The sequence below is a fragment of the Pieris brassicae genome, chromosome 5, assembly GCF_905147105.1.
Source record: "Pieris brassicae chromosome 5, ilPieBrab1.1, whole genome shotgun sequence".
NCBI lineage: Eukaryota > Metazoa > Arthropoda > Insecta > Lepidoptera > Pieridae > Pieris > Pieris brassicae.
The window spans coordinates 18,757,168-18,778,572 of NC_059669.1; the positions used below are offsets into that span (position 1 = coordinate 18,757,168).

The window sequence follows — 21,405 nt, forward strand, 5'->3', positions numbered from 1 at the left end:
TTGCTAATTTTATTAGTTCCAATTCAAATAATGTATGATTCATGTCGCCGGTTGCTTCTAAAGAGATTTATATAAATTTCCCTTATTTAAAAAACACAAAAACGAGCTTAACTCGACCTTCGTTCTATATTTAACGGCCCCTGTGCATTGATAACGAGTTGATAACGATCGTATTGGGAAATGTAAAAATAAACAATTCGACGAAACGTTGATAGTATGTATTTAGAACGATTACTTGAATGTACTATAGGGCCTTTGTTCGTTCCATGCTTAAAGGATATATATATATATAAGCATGGATTATATATATATTGTTAAACACCAATGCCACACAAATGGCATTTTTTTGCGATACAACTGTAAAACTAGTTGTCTTAAATAAGCATAGGTAATTAAAAAGAAAATCCACATATACATAAAAATCGCCTGTACTAAGTAACTAAGAATAGAAACCCGGTTTTCCATATAGAATTTTTGCAGTGCGCTTTCACGATTTCGACATCAGCGCGACGAAGGTTGAAAGAACTTCATCGAAATTGCATACCCGTATCGCTATTGAAAGCTATTGCTGCCTAATAATCTAATTTAATAAAAAAATCTCACAGTGGTTGCCTGGAAGAGATCGCTCGAAAGCGATAAGGCCGCCAGTCTTTCATTTAATTATGTTAAATTTTTATATTGTAATGCAACGAAGTGCTAATAAATAAATAATACTCAGAATCAATCAGTCAGTAATGTTCATAATAGAACCTATATAATCTGATAACTGACACTAGTTTTGTTGCAAGATAGTCATTGGTCGATACGCGCCCTCATTCCGACCGACATGAATTAACAGAATAATATTACCGGCTAAGTGAATTATTTTAGCATTTATTGTATACATCTGGATACCATTTATAAGCAGTATGATTTTTACTAACTTGTGTATCTCTAAGATCGGGTTCACTAGCAGCAGCAGGCAACGCATCTTCGACGTGTGATTCATCGCCTGCGCTTGCGCTTAGCGATCTACGCCGCCCGTCCTCTTCTCGTTTGTCACTCTTGCCCGTCAACATATTCTTCGTTTTTGATAACAGGTTAAGCGGCTTGATAGATTTGCGTACCTAAAAGTTTCAAAATTATTATAATTATATAAACCTTTGATAGGTACTGTTTTTTTCTAAATTATAAAATAATATCCCCTTAACAAGCTTGCATATACGATGCGGTCTTGGATATAATATAGGAACATAAAAGTATTATAATTTTTACCTTGCATTTAACAGCACCGGGATGCAAGAATTTACCCTCATCTTTATCAGACTCTTGAGGTTGATCCCTCAGTCCAAGTACAAGCATATCATCCAATGAAGCTTGAAGATGCTTTCTACGTGACGGGCGAGCCTCCTCATGACTCCGAGACGAGTATACAGATACTGTGTCCATACTAATCTTACTTCTCCCTGAAATAACTGTCACATTTTCCACCGACTCATTAGAATGGTAGTCTGGATGCCTCGCCCGCTCTTCGTAAATCTCCACAGAATTAAAAGTCTCGCCAACGCGATCTACCTCATCCATCTCCAAATTCGATGGTATAAACTCATAGTGGCCTTCATTCTCTGTGTATACCTGATCATATACTGCACCATTGAACCCTCGTGAACCTGATGGCATGTTACCATATATATTATTGTAATTGTAATTGTCATCCTCGCTTCTAGGATTATGCCTTGCCAAATCATTTGCGTTTAGTATCACGTCATCCAAATTCAATGGCCGGCCCTGTCCACCAAATCCATCAACAACTGGGGTCGTATTTGATAAAAATGATCCATCTGCATCAAAACTACTACAACCAACCAAGCCTAGAGGCCGAGAAATTTCTTGATGATACCGATTTGGAACTGGCTGCTGATTCGCGAAGTCAACAACTAATATTCTATCCGCAATGTTTCTACAGTCATTATGAAAACCAATGCCTGAGTCACTGTTACTTGATGTAGTTGTGATTTCACTGTGATTACTTGGTTGGGGAGAGTTGGCGACAAATTCAGGCTCCATTCGAATCTCTTCATGTCTACAAGGTCGTCTCTCGCGGACTGGTCTGAATGCTGGTCTATTACACCGTGAGAAATTACTTGGGGCTGGACTGTCACTTTTCACAGCTAATTTTGATATTTGCTGTAGTACGGGACTAGCACAATCGTCAGGTGGCAAAGAGTACATTCCTCGTATGACCCCTACGACGTATTCAGCAGATGGCGGAAATTCTAAGCAGCGCTCTGCAACAGGATCTCTGGTACAATTAATTTGAAACTCTCTAGCTCTTGTTACATGCGCTTCGTGTTCTGTCATTCGCGGATCAACCACAAAAACATGACAAGAATGAGAGAACGCCTCAGCTTCCGAGTCACTTACTTCGGCTGCAGTTACAAGTCCAAAGAATCTTCTATCAGCTTCAGAACCACAACCAGCGTAAACTATTCTTTCCCGCTGATACTGAGCTAGTACTTGTCCCGATGGTCTTCTAAGTAGTAATGAACTAGGGAGAACTGATAAAAGAACTGGTGTTGCTGCTCGTCTTTCTTGACGAAGTTTTCTTACAGCATTTCTGACGTTTTCTGGAGCGGAATTGGCTGTAGCTTGAGGCGTTTCTATAGTGCCTAAATAGCCCACAACTGCCCGGCATTCTAATCGCGCAGCTTGGTTTGGCGCAAGCTGAGCGCGACTTAAGTTTTGAAGAATTTCGCTGATGCCGGATGTTGTAGGAGCAGCATGACAACCTGAAAAATGCAAACAAATATTTTAAGGGACATTCAGATGAAAACATAAATGTAGAATTATAATAACACTTCCAACCAGTTGTGGTAGAGATTAGAGACAAAATTTTGGTATAACTGAGATGGCAATTTGGAGTATGTTTTAGTATAAGATACAACTTGTACAGTAGGATAAATATTTAAATGATAGAATTTTCTAATTTGATAGAAATAGTCAGTAGTTAAATGTCATTAACACAATCATTTTAAATTATCACTTGAAGGATTTTTCTGTCTTATGGTCACACAAATTTATTAAAAAATATAGTTGGACATTTTATAAAATTAGATTTACACTTATTTGGCCAGAATTAATTATTTAGTATAAAATAATTAAAGCCGCTATGATTTATATGTTCCATTATAGTTACAAATACAGACAATAAAACTAGAAAGAGGCATGCATTACATACATTTTCATATTTATACTTTTATATGTTGAAAAGTTCATTTATGCAATGTAAATGTGAACTTTAGGTAATGGCACATGAAATTTCAGTCATAGACTATATAAAAATGTGCAATTAGACTTATGAAGAAACAAACATAATACTATTCTAACTACAATAAAGTGTTATCATTCTAAACATTCAACAGTGTGTTTATTTTTAAAAACTGTTTTAATTACATACATAATCTTTATATGTTATAAGAGTTACAGCTTTAATATGAATATTAATTAATTTAATGAATTATGGAATGCATTTACAAATTAGTAACAATATATGCACTATAAATAAGTTCAAACAGAATTCAAACAAATTTTAAGACACAGACACAATAGTGAAAAAACATTCAGTAGGATGTGAGCTCAGAGACAATACTAAATTACTCACATACTAAGTGTATTGGGCATCAAGTCATCTGAAAAACAATTTAAAAATTTATTCTGAAATACACATTTCAAACTTTGTGCAGGTTCTGTCTAAATAATAGTAGCTGTAAAAATAATACTAACACCCTGACTTATAAGCTAAGTACTAATAACATTGAAAATTAACATTTAAGTAGTGATACAAGAGAGTAATGAATTTTCTACATCTTAAGAGTCATATAAAATAGTGTAGAATTTATTAAATTTTAAATGATTTATGATTACTTAAAATAATGCCACCACCAATAATAATAGGAATAATTCCAACATACCTGGATGATGTAACACAGCAGGCTGTGGCCTTCTTCGCGGAGGAGGATATCTCCTACGAGTTCTAGACCGCTCTTCTGGTTCGGTATCTTCTGTATCAGTAGGTGGAGATTCTCTAGGTGCAACTGTGAGTGCAATCGGCCCATCCGCTCCTGCTATCGTCCTAGCGACGGACGCATGAGGAGATCGCGAAACATTTGCTCCGTCGACAGCCAGTAATGCATCTCCAGTGCGGAGACCTGCTCGTTCTGCCGGTCCGCCGGTTGCCACGGCAGAAACGACACAAGGACGCTGTCCTGCAATTGTAAATCCAAAACCACCAGCTCCTCTAACTACTACAACCCGTCTTTCTGCATTCTTGGACAATACAGCCCGTCGACGCCTTCTTCTTTGCTGTTGAGGCACCATACTCCAACTTTTACACTTCTGGTAATTGAATCTTGAAAAAAGATAAGTAAGGAACGTACAACATTTTAATAATTTATGGATTTCTGAATATATCCATCACACTTACACTTAGAAAACTAGAAAAACTTGAATTTAAAAACTCAAGAAAGTTTCGAGGTCTTTGTAACTGACTTGACGTTTAGACTTATTTAGAAAGTTTGAGTTTGTTTAGAAACCTGTTTGATCTGTGTTGTTGTGTAAAAATATTACGTTTTTTATTTTAAAATCTGCTAATTTTGACGGTAAATTAAAAAATAATTAAATATAATACTTAAAATTTACATTTTAATTTATTTACCCCTTTGTAACTTTTCCATTACATCTATTTTTAGTTTCCTCCTTACTTCTAGACGAAATATTTAAAAAAAATCCTCTGTCATCTGTCAAAGGACTATATATAATTTTTAGCAGTTTGTCACTTATGACATAAAGTCAAAACAGCATGCGGTTTATACTTTAGTTTACTTTGTACCTTGGTTTTGAACCAATATTGAATATTAATTTTTAATGTGTTTTTATTTAAATACTTGTATTTATTAAATATTTATTATTTAAGTGCATAGTAGTAGTTATCAACTTTAAAATGGCGGTACGTGTAACATTTATGTTTTGCATAGCTCTAAGTTTTATAACATTAAACTAAAAATTTGACTCTCATTGAATTTGCTCGTTATTACAGAAAAAGGGCAAACCAAAAATAAGTAAGTTGAAGAGAACTAACCACACAACTAATAAAATGAAAAAGGCTGGTAAACTCAAACTACAAAGGCATAAACAGAAACTACAGAAACAAAAGCAACCTCTACAGAAGCAAATAGAATATAGCAGTGAAAGTGAAGAATCTACCAATGAATGGGCTGACATGTTGGATGATGAGGAACAGAAATATATTCTAACGCGGCTAGCAAAGCAACCTCAGCTGCTGTCCAATGTTCCAGAGGAGGTAGAGAGCAACAAGTAAGTTCGGGTTACTCCAAATATTTTACATGATTATCGTAATAAATACTGCAAGCACTTTTCAATCAAAATGGTTTCAAATATATTATAATATATATATATTAATATTGTATAATAATCATATTTCACTTTCACAGACAAGGAAAGAAAAGGAAAAGAAGTCGAGTGAAAGTACAGAACCAAGAAGGAGACAGTGGAGCAGAGAGTGATATGGAAGAAAAATATGAACAAGAACAAGCTGACAAACCAGTTAAGAAACTAAGGCCATTACTTCCCATCAAGACAAAAGATGGAATTTTACAGAGAGCTGAGGAGGTGGAATGTAAGTTGTATTAGAGATAAGTTGATTCTACATAATTTGTAAAATCTGGAAATACATGTTTATAAGTATTCAGTGACACCATATCAATACTGGCATAGTCCAGGCTATACTTAGCAAAACTAAGGTTCAAATTGTGGGTCACCAATTATGGACAATTAAGTAGTAGAAAGACAGATGAAATAAGTAGGAGAATTATATTATTAAATTACATGAACTTATGTTTTACTATGATTATAATGAATAAATTACAGCCCAAAATCTGTTATAACAACATTGATGGAACTATTCATATTTGGTTGTAAAAACTGATAGTTGTAACAGGAAATGACATTGTTAGTAAGTACCTAATACTTTTACTGACTGGGACCTTTGTTTTTGGTCAATATAACCGGTATGCTGTTCTAAAAGGTGTTGTTGTAAACGGTTTTGACTGTACTATTATTTTAATGATTTTACACAACATTTGTACAGAGCTGCAACTATTACACCATGTTCCCCATGCCATCTTAAGCATATTAAATTAAAAATAAAGATATTTAAACTGTCAGCAGAAAGCATGGTGAAGTAGGGGCACACACTTATATTCTCGTGGGAACGCCACTCAAATGCAATATATAATCAAGTGTTAAATTTTTAACCTTTAGTATATAATTATGTATATATTATTTTCAGTATCAGACACAGAATCAAATGACAAAGACGAAGAATTGCAACTTGAAGGGTCTGGGGATGACCATGAGCATCAAGAAACAGAGGATGAAGTAGATCAAGAATCAGATTCAGGTTTAGACCCTGGTGAAGAAGACGGAAGAGTTGTGACTACAGTGGAACTGTTGGCCGAGAGAAGAAATCGGCTACAGCATGAGAAACTAAGGATTGGAGCACTTTGTTCCTCGCTGCTTGAGAGTCCAGAGAAAAAGGTATTAAAGAGTATTGGGTACTGCACTAGAAAGTGACAACAATTCATCAAACAAATTAATGTATATCCATTGAATTTGACTAATAAATAAATCTGTACCACTAAAATATACCAAAACTTGTAATCATTATATATATATATATTATTATTTTTTATTATATGAAAACTTCTATGGTTAGAGTTTAGGCACTCTAAACAGGACAACAGTACAGGTTAAAATGTATATCAATCTCTGGTTATTAAGATGCAAAACTATTTTAATTCTTAGTAAGCAATTGACAAATTAAGACTACTTGTAAAACGATTTTATAAAACCACAAAAAATTTAAGTCTATAAGTGTGTATTATATATTTCAGCTTAAGAATCTATATCCTATTCTATATTTGATGGAAGACAAACTAAAGGATGGTTCTTTAAATCTACTGTCAGTACGTAAGCTGGCAACTGTATCTGCTGCTGAAGTATTTAGTGATATTTTACCAGAATACAGGATTAGGCATCAAGATTATTCTGACATCAAGTGTGAGTACTATTGTTGTGATAGTTCAAAGGCATCTTGCTTTCATAAATGAATGTGAGAAATGTATAATTTATGTTTTTATAACAAGAAAAATATGGTAACTCTAAGGAATATTGGTTGTGTTAGAACACCTCCGTTCCGGGGCTACTCTCTTTCCTTGGGTTTGCTGCCCTTGTAGTGTAACCAAATTCTGGTTTGTCAGACAGGTCTGTGCCATCTGGCTATGAGAGTTATGCAACTGAAAGTGCAACTGTGTCTGTATACAGAATGGGCTCCATGAACTATGCCAGTCTTACTGAGATAGCTGCCATGTCAGAATTAATCTAAACAACTTATTGATTTAAATAATTTCGATATTAGGTATTGTTTAGTCTGAAGTAAAATAAATTAACATAAAAATATTTTTTTAGTAAAAAAGGACACATTGGCTTTATACAAGTATGAAAAGGAGCTATTGGAGTTTTACAAGAGATACCTTGTTAGAGTAGAGAGAGCTGCTAATTTATTGAGAAAGAAGAAAGGCGACAATCGGTAAATTACTGCTAACTGTAACAGAAACACAATAACAATATTCTGAAAATTAGCCAGTGTATATTAGAACTTATTAGAACTATCCATGCATTCCATATTCCATCCATATAATACAAGCCATAATCAAAATATAAAGATTTAAAAAATTGAAAAGAAAAGAGAAATGAATTATTTATGTTTTCAGGAAACTAGATGCTCCAACAACTAGTCTAGCTATACTTTCCCTTCGATCAATGTGCAGTCTTCTTGAAGCCAAGCCCAACTTCAACTTTTCAACTAATATAGCCCAAAGTGTGGTACCGTTTCTGGACAGTGCCATTCCGGAAGCCAGGAGCTTAGTTACTGAATGTTGCTGTAATGTTTTTAAAGATGATAGAAAGGGAGAAATTACCCTTGATGTAAGTTAAATTTTAATATAAAAAAAAACATCTATTGTATTGTCATAAAATATTATCGGTAGTTAAAAGTAAATCAACAAGTCATTCAACAATCAAACATGTAGTACCAATAATTTAGTTTTGATATGGTAAATTAGTTTAAACACATTTAAAAAAAATCTTGTTTTACGTATTAGGCGGTTATTTAAGACGATCACAGAGCGCGATACGTCAATAAGATAATATAATTTTTTTGACAGCTCGAATCGATCGACGTTTCGTAGAATTTAAATACTACATGTTCTGTGTGAGTGATGCTTCTCTTTAGTTCTAAATTCATACTGTTTTTGAAACAAAATGTGTAAAGAGCCAAAAAGAAGAAAAAAATGTGTAAATATATATATATATATATATATATATATATATAATTACATTTCTATTACGATAGATATTTGATTTAACATTTCTTTCGTGTTCTAAAAAAATCATCAGTTATCCGAATCGAGACTTAACCGTTCTTTATATTTACAGATAGTACGTCTAATTAACCAATTAGTTAAACGCCGCGGTGAACGCTTACAACCAACCGCCTTGGACTGCCTACTGTCACTGAAGATCGCAGATGTTCAGCTCGATGCCGAAACGGACATTAAGATGAAGAAGAAACAAGATGAGAAGCATAAGAAACGTATTGTGAATTTATCAAAGAAGGAGAAAAAGGTATTTATTCGAAAATTGCTTGTTTTCGATTGTGAAGAATGTATGTTTTTTTTTAAATAAGTATAAATATTTGTTTTAATGTTTATAGATGGCGTTTTACGAAACGTGAATTAAAAAATTAATTTTAAATTTCATATAGAGTTGTTAAAGAAAATGCGTTTGTACTCATCATTTTGTCTACAAAAATAAGACAATAATTTTATCAATCCTGGTAATCAAACTTACTGTCTGGTATTTTTATCCGTCATATACAAAATGAAGTATTTAAAAAACGTGTATTTTACTTTTAAAGATACTTTAATTAAAAAAAAATATGTTTAGCGTGCCAAGAAACTTAAAGAAGTAGAACGTGAACTTCTAGAAACAGAAGCTAAAGAGAATGAAACTGCTCGACTGAAGCAGCTTACGGAAGTTACCCGACTCGCCTTCCATATTTACTTCCGGTTGCTTAAAACCGCTCCGAGGTCGAAGCTACTCGTCGCTGTTTTACAGGGACTAGCTAAGTAAGTAAACTTATTATTAACCGATTAAATAACCGACTTAAAAAATATAATAGTCTAACTGTATGTTTGTCTACAAATTTCTTACATTCGTAATAACAGAGTTTAATTTAACTAATGGAACTGTCTAAATGTCATAAAAATCTGTTTAATAGTTAAGATATGGCTGTTCAATCTCTTGTATTTTTCATTGTTTTTTAAACTATTTTCCTTGTAACTAAGTAAATAATGTTGAAGTCTGTTCAATGTTTCTAAGTACCTTTTTTGTTTCTAAACTCATCGATATTATATCAACCAACTAACCATAAATATTACCGTTGTATAATGTAATGTGTTGTGTTTTTTTAATATCGAGATTAAATTGGGATTGATTTGCTCCAGTTCAAACAATTTGTACGACTCAATACTTGGCGATTAAAAAGTGGCGGAAAGTTTCTTACCCGCTCTACGCCCTTGACTTGCGAACTGGTAGTAAATGTAGATTTACAATTAATTTAACTTTTTTTTGACGTTTATAAGTGTGCTTGTTTACCTATATGAATAAAAATATTTTGAGTTTTAAATTGTAAATGGTCACGCCTACCGCAGAATAATATTATCTTGATGTCGTTCAGATTTTTGTAAAAAAAATATATGCATATTATGACTTTAAGGCATAGATATGTAAAAATTTACTACCTATTTATATTTTCTTTACGTCAATTAATAATAAGTTCAAATGACGATTGAGAATTTAATGATCTTAAGGTATTTTAGTCCAATATCTTGTTTGTGACTGGTTGGATAATAGTGTATAAACGTAATCCGTCTAACTACAGAATAAAAATACGATGTGTAATTAAGTTCTACATGTTCTTGAATTTCCACAGATTCACACATGTCATAAATTTGGAGTACTACAGTGATTTAGTTGCTATTCTGACGCAGCTAGTTCGTGACGAATTAGTCGATGCTCGTTCTAGGCTTTTGTGCGTTCGTACAGTACTTGCGATGTTATCGGGTGCTGGGGACGCACTTAACATTGACCCCCATCACTTTCACGACCATTTGTACGCAAGTGCACTCACCGTACACGCTGGTAAGTAAATAAACTGGAGAGCAAACAAATCGACTCAATTCATACTTTCGCACTCAAAGTGCTCTAGGTTTAAAGTTAAGACCTAAATCTCAATTTAGGTCATAAATTCTTAAAGTTTTAGGTCTAGCCTTAAAAATAAAAACAATGATGGCAGGGTTAACTTTTAGACAACGTCACAATAGTCGAGGAATGGTCACTGTATCATTTCGTACTCGTTCACTCAGTTAGCATTGCGCGACCTTAGGGCGTACCGATGCGATCAATGAGGAACCGATTAGAAGCTGTAATCAGAGCAAGAGTAGGTAACACCAGGTATTAAAGCTGTTATCATGTTTAACTAAGTTTATTTTAAAATGTTATGTTGTTTTTTCTTTTAATTTTTTATCCTTAATTTTTCAAGTTTCAGTACTCGCAAAGTTTAAAAGCATTTATTCTTCAAAAAAATTGTGCAAGATGTGTATTTGTACTCACTATAAAGCTAACATCTAGAAATTAAAGATTTTAAGACCTAAATTGAGATTTAGGTCTTAATTTTAAACCTAGAGCACTTTGAGTGCGAAAGTATGAATTGAGTCGATTTTTTTGCTCTCCAGTATATATAGAAACGTCGGGTTTGAGGGCACGGCAGACATAAATGTATTGTAATACTGGTTGCACAATTATCCTTATCTAAATAATACAGTATAAGATTTGTCTTTAATTAACATACCTTTTACACATTTAAAGAAAACACTTTTACACAAGATTTTAATTTGGATATTATTGGATCCCAGTCGTCGGGAAAAATTCAACATTATGTAAAATAATTATAAGTTTATAATAATACATAGCTATAATCCGTTAAAAAAGTGTTTTCTTTAAAAGTATAAGATTTGTTTTTTTTAAATATTAATATACATAGGTCATTGGTAGATTACAAACACAGTAATTTTATTTTTTATTTGCTATACGGTAATTTCATTTACTGACAAAATTTATATACTTAATATTAATATAATTACTGTAAATCTGTTGTAAACATACCAAAAAACGTAATGAAATTTCATAGATTCACGCATTATCATAATGGACTAGCAGGCATCTTTTTATCTATTCAATGGTTCTTTAAACAATATTTTATTTCCAGCATCAAATGATTCAGAAAATCGCTTAGTACTGGAGGCGATATCGGCCATTTGTGGACGTGCTAGACGCGTATCGGCCAGTGTACTTTTGGCATTTAGCAAACGTTTGGGAACGCTTGCAATACAACAACAACATCACGCGGCATTGGCTGCTCTCACTTTGCTTCACCAACTTGTACAGGTACAAATCATTTATATAGTTGCTTGACTTAAAACTTTTGATTTTTTTAACAAAAAAATAAATAAACACATTCAGTCCAGTAGGCAAATGCTAATTGCGTAGAATATAGTCATTTTTAGTATTTAAACTGTAATATTTCTGGCTCTTTTCATCCCAGCGTAAACACAATGTGACAGAAAGAGACGAAGTAGTACTTAAGATATATTATATTATAAAGTGTAATTTTTATGGATTCAGTCTCTCTAGGAAGTATATTATTTTTATTAGTGTCATTACATCATTTAGGACTGCAAGATAAGATTGAACTACTAATCTGAATTTCTTAAATTTTAATAACACGTGTTGTTGGATTTGCAATTCCGATTGATTTTAATTTTATAATTAATGTTTTACTTTTTTTCAGCACAGCAAATCCGTCTCCTCCCTCCTAGACACAGAAGAGATAGTTGGATCTGGTCGTTTTGATCCTTTTGCGAAGTCACCTGAACATTGCGCTGCGCATGCGGCGACACTTTATGAACTGTGTGCTCTATCTAGACATTATCATCCTACTACAGTCAAAGTCGCTAACGCTCTACTTGCTGGAGGACCGTTGCCCAACGAGCTTTTGAAAATGTGAGATTAATATATTTTATATCTAATTCAAGTATAGCGCCATGTCTTGTGTACTATATTTTGAGCCTTAACACACGAACGCTTCGTATATAATTCAGTAAAATGTGTCAGTACGAAATTGTTTAATTATTGTTGATCATTGTCTCATTGGTTAATCAATTACAGTGCAAACCTTAGTTATTTTTGTGGTACTGGTGTGGTGTGGTAAACTGGTATATAGACCAGTTTACCTAATAGATTTTTTTATTAAAAACTTTTGTATTACCAGGAGTCCTCTTCAAATATTTGACAACTACAATGGCTCGCAAATGGCCTTTAAACCTGCAATACCACCTCCGGCAGCCGAAATAAATAGGAAGAGTGGTTCAAACCGTCCACACGTCTGGACGCAGCAAGAGTTTAAAACACACTGCCTTAATGTTGAAGAAAATGTAGAAATAACGATTGACAATGTTACATAAATAAAATGCATTTAAAATTTTAGTTTTCTTTAATTTGACTGTAAGTAAAATCATTGAAAATACATTTTTATTATTACAATTGATACACATTATAATCTACAGAATATATACTTAGCAATTATTCTTTTCGCTGAACATGTATGGCATGATCACTCCGGTATTTTACTATTGTCTACTTTTGTTGAGACAGATATATTTTGTGACGTATACTATAATAAAAGAAGAGCAATCACTGGAAATCCTTACGAATCCTTTCCCTGACCTTGTCTATCGCATCTCGCATTAATCTCTCGTGTCGTATTCGTGATCTTTCAAATACTTTGTCTGCGTGCGTACGCGCAGCATCCGCTACAGACTTCAAATATGCCACTCGCTCCTTTAAGCTGTGAAGAAAAATAATTCCTAGATTATTTCTACTTAGGTATACCCTTAGCTTATATATATATATATATATATATATATTAATTACTTAGTTATACCAAAGACAAAGTAATAATCCAGCAATGAAGAATTTGAGAAAATAGACAAACGACAAGATTACCTCGTAATTCCATTGTATGTATATGTATGTATCGATTTATTTACCAATAATATTATTTCAACCCAAGATCCTGAAGTATACAAAGTATTATATGAGTTGTAATTATGATAATAGTATTACCATTTTATGTTAATATTGACCAGTTTAGGTATGTAAGTACCAATTGCAATATTCATTCATTGTTTGGGTATCTTTTGCTTTTGAATAAATCAATAAATAGTGTTGTATCTTATACTTTTGCGACGTTGCACTTGCATATTATAGTCGCTATTCAAAGATTGGCAACCTCATCTAGGCATCAGGCCATAGGAAAGATTTTTAAAGAGATTTTTGTTATTGTGATACAGCTTGACATCCATCGTCAAAATTTGTAATTACCAAGAGTGTTACGGCTTTTCCTTAGCAATCATTTGTCTACTTTTAGTCTTATGTAAAAATTGTGTTTTAAAATGTACAGACGGAATTTATCTTAAACCTATTTTTATACAAATTTGTGATATTCAAAAACAATTAAATTTTGTAATCTAAACCTATTATATTAACATTTAAATTATGTATTTGTATATTTATTTTAATAAAACTAAAAAAAGTATCGGTAAAAATCCGGTCAATAGGGATTTAAGAAGCACTAGGAATAAATACTCACAGATGATGCTGTTCCTGCATCTGTTTTAGCTGGTCCTCTACCTCCTGGTACCTCATGAGCTCTGCCTTCATCTCCTCAGTTCTCTGTTGCAATTCGGCCTCTTCCCGGCTCCACGCGGCTGCTGATGCTGCATCAGATGTCATCTCCTCCTCCAAAAGTTGCTGTTCACGGTCAATAGATACTTTCACTTCATATATTTTTGAACGGGTTTCCTCCTGAAAATAATATTTTGAAATGTTTAAATTACTTCAATAGAATAAAATTTGATAAGAGGTAGACCAGTGTTTTTCAACCTTTTGTGCCATGCCTTATTAAAATCCTTTAATGATAGGTTTTATGAAGTAATTACATGGAATTTTTTTAGTGTCTGTGGAGAACGTGGAGCGCACGTCGGGAGACATTAAGTTAGACAAAATAGTTTTAGTTCTAATACTTTTTTCCATTTTGTCCAACATACCTCTGATATTAGTGGTTAAGACCGATATCCTCAGGTACTAAACTAAGTGTTTTAACACTTAACATCCAAAGTCAGGATATTTTGTTTACAATAAGCAATATGTATATTTATAATTAGTAACAATCCTTATATTTTAGAAACGTCATTAAAACAGATTTTGCAAACCCTTTTAATTTGATAAAATAAATCAATGTCGCTACAACCTTTTTAGGTCTGGGCCTCAGATTTCTGTATCTGTTACATGATCAAATAGGCAAGTAGGTGATCAGACCTCTGTGCCTGACGCACGCCGTCGACTTTTTGGGTCTAAGGCAAGTCGAGCGAATGAGCACATAGAAAGAAAGTCCATTGGTGCACGGCCGGGGATCGAACCTACGACCTCAGGAATGAGAGTCGCACACTGAACAAGAAGGCCAACACTGCTCAAAATTTTAATTTGATATGTTCACATAAATCTTACACATCATCTTGTAAAGAGTTTCACTATTTTCCTTATTTTGTACTTTGTACCAATTTAATTCTATGCTTTTCCTCTTACCATATTCCCAAACTAGAATAAGCCAATAAAAGACCAAGTAATGCTAACCGCCATTTGCGCATTCCGCCTGTGGAGCTGCGTCTTGGACCTAGCTCGTTGAGAACGGCGATCGGTCTGCGCCGTCTGCTCACGCTGCAGCTCTTCTACTGCTTTAACCATCTTTTGGACACATTGTTCACTCATCACCTCCCTTTAAAAACGTTTCTTTGAAAACCCTTAGACAATAACCACTCGAGATCTTATCAGGTTGTTTTTTTTTTTAAATTTATTGTGATTTTACAATTTTAAAAACCTGTATCGGATGTTATTAGAATTGAATATTATTTGAGTACGATGATCCACATAAATCCCGTAACTGTATGCTGTTATAGAGTTCATTAAATATCAGGATGGTAATTTAATTTAAATTTAAAAATGTCGATATACAAAAGGCGAGCAGTTTTTGTCCAGCTAATATAAATGGTACTCACGATTCATCTACAGCGAGTGAAGCCAGGTGTGGACAAACCGGGGTTAGGTGTATGAGTCCTTGCTTGTACTGAGCACAACACTCAAGGGCACGCTTTTGCCATAGAGCCAATTCGTTCTCCTTTTTTATCAGCTTCTGAAAATTTAAATCAGAATATGAAACTTTTCTAAATAAAAAAATTGCTATACATCATCATTAAACATATCATATCTCTGCATTTTTTTTTAAATATTACACATAAAAAAATAAGCTACATTTTTTTTATGTAATTCATATTCATGCAATAAATATACGAATACGAATATAGGTCTTTAATGCAACATTTCAAAAGCGGGGGTCTCCCAGTGTGTTGAAAAATAATAAAGCAAACTACATATAGTTACAAAAGATTCGTTAAAAATATTGCGCTATGTGCATATTACAGTGACGGGTCGCAAGATTTTTTTACTAAACTTTTTCGTGGGTAACCCATAAAAATGGTTGAGACACGGTGTTTTAATGTATTGTGTGGTAGGTTTGATGATTATTAATCATACCAAACCTACATTCTAACAAAATAAAAGCTAAACTATATAAAGAACAGCCCAAATAAAATCATTATTTATTTAAAAAAATATTTAATTTATTTTAAGCAGAAAAATATATTTTAGATAAGAGAAACAAACAAAGATATATTTTTGATAAGACATGGGGGCGACTTAACTTAATTGCTACAATTATAGATTCTAAGTAAAATGCAAATGTTGATCTTGTTGACCTATAGCTGTCAAACTATTTTGATTGAGGCTGATTTTTTAACTCAATTTTAAATAGGACAAACTTTTCTTACCCTAGAAATATCTTCAGCAAGTGCCCGTTTAGTATCAATAACTCTTCGGTTGAAGCCAAGCCTTTCAAGTAATACATCCCGTTGCTGTACTGACATGGTTTGAGCTGCCAACTCGCTTTGAAGTTGTGCTTGTTGGGGTCTGTAATTATTTCAGTTTCTTAAATATACAATAGCAAAGACTAACTGAAAAGTTTTTGGTAAGACAAATGCAAAACTAAAACAAAATTTTAGTTTTTAACTGAAATTTAAAAGAATTTCATTAGAAAAATAATAAATTTTGATGAACAACAAAAAAATGTTGACAATCTAATGAAGCATGCAGGAGCAAAAGCATGGTTAAAAATATTTATTGTATATTCCCACCTTATGACTTGTGTCACTATAGAAATAATATATGATAGTCTAACTGAGGCTCAGTTGAAAACCGTTTAAACAGGACTTACGTGAGCCTCTCAATCTCAGCAGCAAGTTGTTTCTTGCTGTCTGACAGATCATTCGTACGCGTACGTTCAGATGTCATTGTGTCTGCCAAATTGCGTCTGTCGTTCTTCACCGCTTTCATTTCAGATCTGATGTGAGCGAGACGACACGACAGTGCCTCCTCTTTCTCACGTTGTCCTGAGACCTCTGCTTCGCTCTCTTCTAGGTGGGTTTTATATTCTATCGAATGGTATAATTAATATTTAAAAGCTTAAAGACAAAGCTCCTTTCTTAAGAGAGTAACTGGAAGATATTACTGTGAAAGAGGGTTTTGTTGTTCGTCTCGGCAGTTTACATTAAATAATGTTTACATGTAATTTTCTTCCAGAAATAAAAAGGGGTTAATTTTTTAATACTTGATAGTGTTTTACTCCCTGATTTCAGGAAAAAAGGGAGAGACAGTAGAAGACATATAGAGTATAAAATTTAAGCACAGAAGTAAATTACGTAGTAGTGTCGGCCTGGTGGCTTCTGCTTGCGGCTCATATCTCCGAGATCGTCTTTTCGATCCCCTACTATGCACCAATGAATTTTGTTATAGAAGTGAAACGTCGTGAGGAAACGAATCCAGCACGAATTAGACCCAGAAACTTGCTCTTTAAGCAACAAATTATTACGAAACATATCTAGATGAAGCTGAGGTCCAGTCCTTCAAAGCTCCAGTTTTTTTTAATTGACGTTGGCGTCATATGGATTTTGGATTTGTGAATAAAATTAAGACATTGTCTTACATAGCGTTTTATAATGAAATAATAGTGAAACCATTTATTTCAATACAGGCACATAGTTATAGTGAAAAACAATTTTACTGCGTAATATTGAATATATATAGTTTTTTAACGACGGGAATGAAATGTATTTCTGCAGTGTGAGCCTCGTTATAACAACCCACTAAACGCCTCCCACCCATTACGTAGGTAAACCCCCATTAGCATTCTACAAAGATTGAATATATAGGATGTTTTTTGCAAATACTTTATTTTTAAATAAAAAATATACAATCACATTATGATTATGAGTAATAAATAATAGATTGACTTACTTTTATTGATCTCCTGTAGTTCGAGCACTTTTTGTTCATCAAATCCAACAAGCTCTTTGAATTGATCGACATATGAGTTTATACGATCAGAGACTTCTCCTTGTTGACTTGTCCTGTCTGAGTTGAACCTATACAAATATTATTATTTTTCAAATATTATTCTATGCTTTTCAAGGGCGCATGGGACAGACAAAATTTATATATATTTATAATCATTTAAACCTAATTGACTAGTTCTATGATACAAACTACTTTTATTTAGAATATTGTCTTTTGTTAACATAGCTTTTACACATTTAAAGAAAACACTTTTTACCGGATTGAAGCTATGTATTATTATAAACTGATAATTATTTTACATAATTTTAAATTTCTCCTGACGTTTCGCCTGCTGTTACCGAGTGCGTGGTCACCTGTACTTATATTTTCAAAAAAAAAGGAAAGAAATATATATAAACAAAAACAATAAAATTGTCATACGAAATATTCAATCAAGACATATCTGCCCTTAGATAGTTTTATGTCAGACATACAATCTGAATTTTTGTTATATATATCAGGAGGCTGATCTCATGTTAAGTGATACTGCTCAAAGACACACTGTTTTTTCGAAGGACCCTTAGTCACATTAATCGGAAATACTTTCGTGCAGCTGATTCGACATAGTGGAGGCGCACCAAAAAATACTCTCAAAAGCGCCCAAACGTGTTTTAAGTAATCACTTACATTCGCCATCCCTCCTTGAAAAACTCTCTCCGAAGGCAGGACACCTCATCAAGATGTTTATATAACCATTCATCAGTGACGGGCCGCCTCTAAAAGTCATTATTTTATGTGATATTCTCAAGAACTATGTACAGTTACATCTAAAGTTAATTTTATACAGTCAGCACTATTAATAAGATTGGTTTATTATCTGTATATAAGTTGCACTTATGGTATGTTTGACTGTATACTTGTAGAAATTGAAATGAATAAATAAATAATTATATTGCGTGTTGTTCCCACGAGAATGTAAGTCTGTGTCCGTATTTCACCATGCCTACTGCTGAGAGAGGACAAATCTTTGCTTTATTTTATTTTATTACTTAATTATAATAATTAACTTATTACTTAAGATGTCATGTGGGATGTGGTGTAATGGTTGCAGCTCCTTACAAACATTGTGTAAAACAAAAACTCGGCGATTATAAGTGGCGAAGAGTTTATTGCCAGTTAAGCTCTTCCGTTCTACGCCCTTGATTAGAGAACTAGCAGTAAATGAAAAATTTAGAATAATTTAGCATTTCATATGCATTTCCTTATTGACATTCATAAGTGTACCTAAATGAATATTTTTTGTTTTTTTTTGGATTATAAAACACTAAAGGTTATACTCTAAGCAAGTGTTGATGGTAAGATAAGTCTATGGCCACAGCCAGTTGAAGCAGCTTGGAATCTGTACAAATGCAAATAAAATTAATTATATCCAAATATTACTTACAAGATCACACAAGATGTCAGTGAGGTACGATATAAGTGCTAATGCATGTGGAAAGGCGTGTAGAGTATTGACAGTACGCAGCCAGGACTTTGATACAATACCTGGGTATAAAAGACGCTTGACTAGATGTGGCATCTGAAAAGCAAAAGTTTTTTTATGAATCTAATGTATGCAACTATGTTTTGTAAACGTAATTCAGTTATTATAAATACAATAAATTATTAAATCTACAATTTACAGTAATTCTAGATGGGTAACCTTTTCACCCAAATACTATTTTTTTTAATGTTGAAGAATTTATACAAATGCATGCACATCGAATGGGGATATTGTTAGCATAGATAGTATAAAATGAGTTCTTTAATGATAAAAACTTCTAGCAAACTAAACTTTAATCCAGGTTTAACATATAAGTTAACATACATTTTCAAAAGTTTACAAATACCTTATACTATTTACCTTAGTAACATATGTGTCATTATTCAATTTAGGATCTTTTAGAAGGTGTGTAATTAGCCCATTCACTATTTCAACAAACCGGGCAATGGTCAACGGTCGGTTGAGTCCTCCTAATTCTTGAGATGTTAGTACTTCATTCATTCGGGAACACTCTGAACGTTGCCATGCTATGTTGCTTATTTGTCTGAAATTTACATGAAATAGCTAAATTCAGTTCAATGAATAGTTACTTTTACATTCAAAAAAATAATCCTTCTAGATCTTAATCATTACGACAATGTCCTAGATATTAATTTACACTTAAAATGCCAAAGCATTTATAAATTAAATGGGCTTGAATAATATAATTCTATGATATGACATCATGACAAAAACAAATGTTTAAAAAAATTACAAACCTTTGATCCTTAACAGTATAAAATGCCAGCACACGGTCCAAGGCAGCTTGCAGGTCAATTTTACCTCGCTCCTTGGATGGTGTCCGCTATCAATTGTAAACTTGAATTAAAAAACTACACATACCATTGTGCCCTTTAAAGACCAAAATTATTTTCTATAATATAATAAAATTCTCAGAAATCTTTTTGTCATAATTCCCAAAAGGGGAGCATAAGTTTTGCTTTACAAACTTTACAGTGTAGTTACGTACTACAATTATTACTTAAAGTAAAAACTCCATGGTAAATAAATAAAATAAGATAATACATACATTTGGTGTATTAAAATTCCTGCTGTATTGGCTTGATCGTAGAGGAGTTGTTTTTTCATACTTTACTTCACCTCCACTAGTTTGAGAACGGGACCTCTACATTATAAAAAAATTAAAATATGATTCTACAGTCTAAATATGTTATTTCTTATGCAATACTACTATTATTAATATTGACAGTAGTATCATAAGCACTAGACTAGAAAACATTAAAAATAACATATTCAGTCAGTTTCTAGTCTATTTCAAAGCAGAAATTAACTTAACTCTTGACTTAGATATTGAATTATTCTTCTTGAAAGTCAATGTTTTAAAAATTTAATCATTTATACAATAGAAGAAAATAAACAGGAAACAAAAAAAACTCACCCCGTTAAGAGGTATTTTAGTGGCAGAAGCCTCTCGACTTAACCGTCCTCCAATAGTAGCTCTAGGGGGTTCAGCACTGCTGGATCGATAATTGACTGCTGATGGCCGCTTAGCATCTATAGATGGTCTGTCGACCGAACCTGGACGACGTAGCTTAGGCAATAAAGACATCTTGCCATCCAACCTGGTCCCATAAACAAAGTATAAAGGTAATTTGCATATTTATGTACCTGTTATTCATCAGTGAGTTCTTACAATAAAGGAGTCTTGCAATTTTTGAAATATAAGGCGGTTCCATGAGAGTAGCATCAAATACTCATGAAAAATTCACAAATTCTTAACTTACCTAGATTTTCTAACCGCTGACGGTGGTCCCGCCATTGAACCATATCTACTAGCCATATTGATACTTAGTACGCTTTTGATGCAGTAATTTTAAATAAGTAACTATTCAGTTTTCAATCAATTTAAAACAAAGCAACAATCAACACCAGAATAAACATTTAAATACCAGTACAAAATTCAAATTCCAAAACTTCTATAACGACGGTTGCTGATTGCCCTGTATTTTAGTCACAGACTAAAGAGACTATCATATACTCTGTGGTGCTGAAATATTACAATCATACAAAAATAAAACTACTAAATACTTTCTTATCTTCTACTGTGTTGATTGATTGAC

At 33.1% G+C, this 21,405-nt stretch overlaps 3 protein-coding genes across 5 annotated transcripts in view; 1 reads left to right on the forward strand and 2 right to left on the reverse strand.

Moving 5' to 3' along the window:
- LOC123709526 (regulator of G-protein signaling loco) overlaps positions 1–4,533 on the reverse strand; it is a 54,773-nt gene extending 50,240 nt beyond the window's left edge. The window contains exons 1-4 of one of the 3 annotated variants that reach the window (XM_045660922.1): positions 4,463–4,533; positions 3,951–4,387; positions 1,255–2,768; positions 924–1,106 (exon numbers count right to left, since the gene is read on the reverse strand). In XM_045660922.1, coding sequence (XP_045516878.1) covers positions 924–1,106; positions 1,255–2,768; positions 3,951–4,356 — 2,103 coding nt within the window. In that variant the 5' untranslated portion in view covers positions 4,357–4,387; positions 4,463–4,533. Of the gene's footprint in view, positions 1–923; positions 1,107–1,254; positions 2,769–3,950 lie in introns of all 3 variants that reach the window. The other 2 variants (XM_045660923.1, XR_006753735.1) reach the window with 2 other exon arrangements.
- Positions 4,534–4,823: 290 nt separating this feature from the next.
- On the forward strand, positions 4,824–12,723 carry LOC123709644 (nucleolar complex protein 3 homolog). Its single transcript, XM_045661108.1, has 13 exons — positions 4,824–4,984; positions 5,075–5,352; positions 5,490–5,674; positions 6,347–6,594; positions 6,951–7,116; positions 7,525–7,645; positions 7,830–8,043; positions 8,554–8,742; positions 9,064–9,245; positions 10,112–10,320; positions 11,447–11,625; positions 12,029–12,240; positions 12,509–12,723. Exons 1-13 carry the CDS (start codon positions 4,979–4,981, stop codon positions 12,699–12,701), a joined length of 2,382 nt encoding a protein of 793 aa, XP_045517064.1. The 5' UTR covers positions 4,824–4,978; the 3' UTR covers positions 12,702–12,723.
- A 5-nt stretch (positions 12,724–12,728) lies between these two features.
- Positions 12,729–21,258, reverse strand: LOC123709645 (cingulin). The gene is made up of 14 exons (XM_045661109.1): positions 21,070–21,258; positions 20,724–20,907; positions 20,355–20,450; positions 20,044–20,129; positions 19,646–19,829; positions 19,187–19,321; positions 18,430–18,518; positions 17,704–17,831; positions 16,625–16,841; positions 16,182–16,320; positions 15,354–15,487; positions 14,932–15,073; positions 13,889–14,103; positions 12,729–13,084 (listed from the first exon to the last, which is right to left on the reverse strand). The coding sequence occupies exons 1-14, from the start codon at positions 21,123–21,125 to the stop codon at positions 12,931–12,933; spliced, it is 1,959 nt and encodes a 652-aa protein (XP_045517065.1). The 5' UTR covers positions 21,126–21,258; the 3' UTR covers positions 12,729–12,930.
- Positions 21,259–21,405: the final 147 nt, after the last annotated feature.

What these genes read in the sequence shown, in the direction of transcription:
- LOC123709644 (XM_045661108.1), top strand. An exon ending in GTTTTACAGGGACTAGCTAA is followed by an intron (nt 9,246 to 10,111) that starts GTAAGTAAACTT and finishes GAATTTCCACAG; the next exon opens with ATTCACACATGTCATAAATT. An exon ending in TGCACTCACCGTACACGCTG is followed by an intron (nt 10,321 to 11,446) that starts GTAAGTAAATAA and finishes TTTTATTTCCAG; the next exon opens with CATCAAATGATTCAGAAAAT.
- LOC123709645 (XM_045661109.1), bottom strand. Translation starts at nt 21,125, where the DNA reads ATGGCTAGTAGATATGGTTCAATGGCGGGACCACCGTCAGCGGTTAGA. An exon ending in TATACTGTTAAGGATCAAAG is followed by an intron (nt 19,830 to 20,043) that starts GTTTGTAATTTT and finishes TGTAAATTTCAG; the next exon opens with ACAAATAAGCAACATAGCAT. An exon ending in ATGACACATATGTTACTAAG is followed by an intron (nt 19,322 to 19,645) that starts GTAAATAGTATA and finishes TTTGCTTTTCAG; the next exon opens with ATGCCACATCTAGTCAAGCG.